Source organism: Ptiloglossa arizonensis, chromosome 7 (genome assembly GCF_051014685.1).
Source record: "Ptiloglossa arizonensis isolate GNS036 chromosome 7, iyPtiAriz1_principal, whole genome shotgun sequence".
NCBI lineage: Eukaryota > Metazoa > Arthropoda > Insecta > Hymenoptera > Colletidae > Ptiloglossa > Ptiloglossa arizonensis.
The window spans coordinates 5546599-5554066 of NC_135054.1; the positions used below are offsets into that span (position 1 = coordinate 5546599).

Below are 7468 nucleotides of genomic sequence, written 5' to 3' on the forward strand. Positions count from 1 at the left end.
TTATTACAAAGTATTATTTACAGTATAATATTATTATGAACGTTTCACTCAAAAGCCAAGTTCGGAGGAAAAAATGAAACCTTTCCTTTTAAAGAAATACAAATACATTTACTGATCACATCAGTATTGCAAATTAAAAATTGATATCGGAAAATCTTTTAGCTTTGCAACGAAAATTACGAAAGAATCGATGATTAATGGGAGATTTCCGTAATTAGACTCCCACTTTTCATCTTATTCCTACTGTATTAAATGTTTCGAGCGTGGATCAGAAACATCTTATGATTTTGGTGGCACTTAATTACAATGAAAAGTTTGCAACGAAATGATATTCTGAATATTTTTATTTCAAACTATAGTGCATCCATCGTATTCAAGGTCCTGAAAGACTTAATAGGATTGGTTTCGACTTCATTTAAAATAACGCTTAAACAAGTGCTGTTTGGTCTGGTTTCAATATTATTGGGCTGTTCAGAAAGTCATTTCGTTTTCCAAAATGGAGAATATATAATTTAATAAAATGTTTATACACTCTAAAAAAATCGTGTTTCATTTTCACTAAAAAAAACGAAATGACTTTCCGAACAACCTAATACTATGTCATCATTCAATAGAATGGGGAAAGAATTCTGTCTATTGAAATGAGTAGTGAGATTCCAAATTTTTGAATCCACTTTTACATCGTATCGCCATTACGCATCATCTAGTGATAAGATATGGTGCAACTGTGTGTTCCATTTTCGGTTATTATCACTATATCAAATAAAGGAGACGGTCTGTCGACAGGTGAAAATAATGTTCTTCGTTTCTTTTGTGACTGCGCGCAATGAATTTATTTTTCCAATTAAAATACCTGCCCCTTTGTTGCGATATACCGTCAAACTTCTATACTGCCTTATATAATATAATGTTCAAAAATCGGAACTGCCATGTCTCAATATGGAAAGTACGAATAAAAAATATTTTGTCGGAACTTATCAAACTCTTGGAAATGACGGTCACTTGAGTTCAAGAAACACAAACAGTGTACGATATTAAGTGACGGTCACTGCATATAGAACTCGCTATCTCATAGCTAATTTAAAATTATTTTTCAAAATATTCGTTAAACGGTGCACCTACTGCATTAGTCGAAGTTAATTACTTGTGATATGTCTAAATACACAAAAAATACAACGAAAGATTAGATAAATTATTTACTTACGTTACTGTGCTACTTTATTTGTTTTCTTATAAATGATATGTAATCGTTCCTTAGACAAGTATATAAGAAAACCCATTATTTATAAATAATATTTACAAATTGTTTAATACGTAGAAAAATGTATCGCTGATTCCCTCTCCAACTGTGGAGGGGGGATTCCACCTCGACAGTGGTGTCATCCACCCAGATTAAACACAGCACCGTGGAATCAGCACCTCGATCTTATGAAGCGCCATTTCCAAGCCACCTGTTCGATCTAATTGACAACATATCAAACACCCTCCTCTAATGATCAGCACTAGTATCTTGTCCGATGCTTCGTGCAAGAGGCCTAGCACGGACCTCTGCGGAACATTGAAATACACTCCCTCGCGTTCCCACCAGTACCGGCTGACACTCTAGCCACTTGCCGTGGAGATGTTCTCGACCACATCCCGTATATAGGCAGGGACTTAGTGTTGTGAAATTGCCCCTCAAAGTAGGGTGTCGAAGGCGTTGGCACATTCAATGATACCGACGAACTCCACCCTGCTCTGGGAGACAATCGCGTTCATGATGGATAGGACGCGCCGAACTGCGTCGATCGTCGTCCGTCCCTCCCGGAATCTGAACTGGCACTTGGCCAGATCTGGGCCACCCCGCGTTAGATGCTCGACGATGCGGGCAGTCAATACCCTTTCGAATATCTTACTCTCATCGTCGAGGAGATATATAGGCCAGTACACGGAGAGAGAGTCCGCGGTTCTGCCCTCCTTCCTGAAAAGGACCATTCTGGCCACCCTACAAATGACGAGAAATCGTCTCTTGTGGTAGAGGTTCAATAGCCACTGAAGGTCTGGCCCAAGGACGCCCTTGATCTCATTAGTAACTTTCATTTTGGCGAACTAGGTGTTTCTATCCGTCGATTGTACACTAAAATATGAAATTAATACATCTAGCGAATCTGGTGAATTTTTTAAATATAATTGCTAAGCTTCCCCGTTAGTGTTTTGTTTACATTGCTATGACGTGATTCAGTTGAAAGATGTTAATAATCATTTAGCGAAATTGGGTACTAGTAGGGGAGAAACAAGGCTTGAAATGTGCGAATTAATTATTAAATTATATAAGGAGAAGAAATTTCTCCGTGAAATTGCAATCACTGTGGATATAAAACGTTTTACTATTCAGTACGTAATAAAAATATTCAAAATAACCGGAAATGTGAAAATGAAACGCGTAATGGTCCAAGATCTTAAGAAATAGAGATGAAAGATCTATACTGCCAAATATTTTCTATAAAATGTCTATTTTAAGGCGTGTACAAAAACTTTCGTGACTGACTGCATGTATAAGTTTCAATGAAATTGTTCAGTAGATTAAACGAAATTATATTAAGAAATACATACATATGTATACACATATTCAAAACAAAATTCCTTTTTATTAGACAAACCATGATCAGGGGGTCTTGTATTTTTTCGTAAACAAAATTTTTTAAAATATTTCCTAAAATTGCAATACATTCTTTTTTTATAGAATGCAACTAAAAATGGCATAACTCCAAGTTTACTATGTTATAGATATATAGTACCTGAAACTATGAAGATTAAATATTACAGGACTTAAAAACTACAACCATATTAAAACATCATTAACTTTTTATTTTAATTATTGATTGAATTTGTTATTCAGGACTACATGTAACAAAAGCAGTAGTTTATAATAAAAAAAATTAAGAATAATGTCAAGTTTCCTGAATTACCCAAAAATTTAAGTTAAATTAAAAATATAAGACCTCAAATATCCAATATTTGTTTTAAAAAAACAACTGTTAAATCATATTTGATGAAATTATAAAAATTAAATATTTTTACATTTGCAACATTAAGTGGTACTAAGTGAATATAAAACATTTTGATGTCTAAAGATATCTAAATAGTATTGAAATAAGTTTTAAGTAAAATTATATTATACTAAGTCAAAGGTTTAAAAGATTAGATTTTGTTGTAAATTTTAATTTATTTACATATATTTCTTTCGCCACATTTTGAAACTAAATTTTATATATTGTTTACAATTTTCATCATACTTGTCTAATATAAAAGATGTATAAAGTTAACATAAGTTGGACTCACTTCAATGGACGTACAAACTTTAAAGCATTATAAATAATTGGCAACTAGATCGATTATTCCACATTATATTCTGTATTATCAATAATATTGGAGTCACAAGATACGAATGATATTCTATCACAAATTTTTGATATGCCAAAGGTAAATACTGATAGGTAATTATTATAATTTTTATAAAATCTATTTTTAAATGTTAGAAGATGAGGTTGCTTCCTAATTTTACACTATAGAGAACAGTGTACATTAATCATTAAAATTAATAAAAAGGAAATTAATTAAAAATGTTCTGTCAATAAGTATTTTGGTTAAATTTAGAACATCAAAATTTTCTCGTATATGTACATCTCAAAAATTTGTTGTTAATTTTCAAGTAACAAATCAGATATATTCAAGATATACAATTTTTTTACCTACATATGTAAAACATTAAAATAAAAATTTGTATAGTACATTTAAATAGTCCTTTGTTGTTTAAATATATGAAACTTGAACACCTAGAATGGTACTGAATTTAATTAATTTCTTGTATAATTCTCTAGTTTCAACTCTATGTAAAAAGGTAGAAAAATTAACACACACACACACATATATATATATGTTAATTTTTCTATATTGAATAACAAATTTTTTAAAAACAATTGCATTACTAGATGAATTAATAGCGTTTTGTCTTTGAAAATTTAATTTTTAAGTAATGTCTATTATTATCTGTAGAATCAATTCATATATTACATTTCGTACCTGGAATAAAAATATTAATGAAAATAATTCATGTTGCATGTAGGCACTTTGTTGTAGCCTTATGTTCATTAACAAAGACACTCCATTCTTGACAACTGCCAATAATCGTTTTTATACATTTTCTTCTTTTGTAATAATTCTTGATTTTTAAAAAACATACTATAAACGTTGTATATGATATGTTTTCTGTTGATACAATTTTTACGTATAGTCTCGGGTATTGCATATTGCATCTTACAATACTTTTTTATTTAAAGAAATACACTAAATACTATATATGTACTTAGAACACAAAAATAAATTAATAAATATTTAAAAACTGAGGAAATAATCAAATTAAAAAATTTGTAGATAAATTAAATTTAAAACTTCTATAAATATTATTAATTTCTTCCTTAATCTAAGAATGTGTTCATCAATACTAAAAATTGTGAAATTTTTAAGTAATAAAAAAATCTCTCTAATCACTTTTTATATTAGAACCATTTTGCATATATATATAGAAATTTTGATATTGCAAATATATTGTTAGTAAAAAGTAACTTTAAAACGTATAATATATAAATTCAATTTTATACATATTTTCATTTAATGCTTACCATGCTTCTTATTATATTTTGATACTTTGTAAAAGTCATTATTTAAGTAATTAATCACTTATAATGTAATTATAACATATATAAATCCGACATTAATATTCTTATTAAAAAAAAAACATGAATTTCTATTTGCAATCAGCATATGTGTAAATTGCATTATAAAATATATAAGGTTTTTAATTAGTACATTATAACATTTATGTTATCGTACTTAATATCCAATACATATAGAAAAAAACATTAACTTCTCTGTATGTGTTTTTTCAGCCTTTGTACACAATTTCTACGTGTTGCTTCACACAAGAAAGAAAGAAATAAACACTCTAAAAAATCTGTAAGTTTGTATTAAGCAAATTGTACTCTACAGGTATTTTAGTTAATGCTACTGGCAAAATGGTATAAGTAAATTGACTGAAAATCTAAAATAATTAAAAACGTAAAATAATTTTTAATAATACTATAAAACAAAATACGGAAAAGTAAAAAATCCTACAAAATTAAGTAATTAGTTGGCAATGGGAGTCATCTTATGATACTACTCACTGAACTATGTTGGCATCTATTTTTACTTTTTAGCATAGGTACTGGCACTGTGAAAAGTATTATAAAGATATTTGTATCTCTCAATAAAATTCATTTGCAGATATATACCTCCCATAATTTTGTATATGAAAATAAATCGAACTGAATGGTTTTTTTTTTAACTTTAAGACACTATTTTTAGACATTGTAACTATCAAAATTACAATATGGCACAAATGCACAATCCTATGCATACCATCCCCAACATATATGCTAGATCTCTTCCGATGCTAGGATCTCGTTTGGCTGAACCAGGGAGGTTATATATATTTTTCCATTTAACTGCCCATAATGGAATAGCAACATGAAGAATATCTGGGATCATAAATCCAAGATCACGTACAACCTACCACATATGAATCGCTAACTAAGCATTTAAATCACAAATTTACAACAGATAAAAAATTGTTTGTCCTACATTATTATTTATGAATAACATCATTACCTGATGTGCATATCCTTCTCCTCTGACAACGTTAGCAACAAATTGATCCCAACCACCTGCTACAATATGTAAAATAGCTATTGCTGCTATTCCAAATGCTTTCCTATGAGTTACTGGATTTTTACTATCTGCCAGATGAATAACCAGGAAAGTAGATATCAGCTCAGTGGTAGAAAAGAACAATTGATGGTACCATTGGGAATAGAATTCGTCGTTCCAATAATTCATATAAACCCACCAAGTATAATAATGTGAAAAAATTGCAGTTGAGAAAAGAATCATCATGCAAAATCTAAGACGATTCTGAAATGCTAGGCGTGTTAAATGTTTCATCGTTTCATAAAAAGTGATTACTCCGATTACAATGGTCATCCATATTTTTAAAGTATTTCCAGTAGCATTGAAATACATGTGTTTATAAGAAGCAATACCGGATTCGTACGATCCTAAAATAAAATATCCAATACTTTTAAAAAACTTATTAAAATATTACTTTTATGAAATATATTATCTAACTAATAATATTATTTTACCTTTGAACACTGTATCCCAACACGAGCAAGAACAATATTGCTTATCAACATCTCGTGAATATTCTTGCCAAAAGTAATACAAAAATGCAATATGTAACGGTGGAATTGTTAATGGTGCTAATATTCCGATTGCTTTGGAGCTGCATGATGCAAAGTTTGCATATAGCATGCGTTTGATCATTTTTGAGAAACCCATATGTACAAAGTTTTTTATTTACATTAAAATGCAATTATATTATTAGAAAATGTACTTATCTTTGGCAATCACTTCATAATCACTTTGATATTTTTTATAAACTTCTAATTTCCATTAGGCCAATGAATTACATAATATACCATCAAGGGTTGTTTGTAATGTTATGAAATAAGGTAACATGATAAAATTGGTAATAACTCTTTGGTATACATGGAAATTCTATCCGAATCTTCGCTGTTTATCTTCTTATGTTTCATTAATCAAATCTCACTCAAAAATATATTACAGGATTTTTGCTTCTGTATACAATATAGTAACAAAATCATTTAAAATATAAAATGCATTTTTTGTAAATTCTGTACATTATTGGTAAATAACATTACCACAATATTCTTATCACTTTCACTGAACAATTGTGTTTACCAATTTATTTTACAAACTTACTGCATTGTGTCAATTGGGGTTTTTGTGACATATTTATAATACTGTTATTTTCAACTAAAATTTATTTTGTCTTTGCTGATGAATTAAGTACTGTATAAATTATTAGAATAATTTTCAGTCAATTTGATTTATTTCGTAAGCAGTCTTGTCGGAGTTATTTATTTAAAACATACAATATTCAGATCTTCACCACTCTATTGTATTTAAAATATTGCTTTATACAAATTAATTTTTGTTCAAACGTTGAAGCGTTTCGGTTACTATAGATGATATTTCTACTTCTATATTCACATGACAATACGTAAAAAATGTTTAAATTGGCACAAATATGTTGAGTATGAACTACAAAATAATGTTTCCATTCTTAGTCTCCATCGGTCTTACTGGACAGAGGGCTTTGCCCCTCTGAAAGGATTTCTCGCGCTTGCGCATATCATGTTCCCACGCGGGTAACCACGTGCAGTTACATTTATACGCGTTCCAACAGCATTTACAGATACCACTTACTTTCGAGAATGTTTTATTATCATGTTAATACAGGATAATAAATAATTAATGTTCTATGTTTTGCTAACGAGTTTTGTAAGTAAAGTATAATGATAGTTCT

The 7468-nt window shown here is 29.5% G+C and overlaps 2 protein-coding genes across 2 annotated transcripts; both read right to left on the reverse strand.

Annotated features, from left to right (window-relative positions):
* Positions 1–1677: 1677 nt before the first annotated feature.
* LOC143149628 (uncharacterized) lies at positions 1678–2079 on the reverse strand. Its single transcript, XM_076317197.1, has one exon. The coding sequence runs from the start codon at positions 2077–2079 to the stop codon at positions 1678–1680; it is 402 nt and encodes a 133-aa protein (XP_076173312.1).
* Positions 2080–4785: 2706 nt separating this feature from the next.
* Positions 4786–7252, reverse strand: LOC143149123 (uncharacterized). The gene is made up of 3 exons (XM_076316214.1): positions 6222–7252; positions 5689–6134; positions 4786–5589 (listed from the first exon to the last, which is right to left on the reverse strand). Exons 1-3 carry the CDS (start codon positions 6415–6417, stop codon positions 5404–5406), a joined length of 828 nt encoding a protein of 275 aa, XP_076172329.1. The 5' UTR covers positions 6418–7252; the 3' UTR covers positions 4786–5403.
* Between the last annotated feature and the right edge of the window lie 216 nt (positions 7253–7468).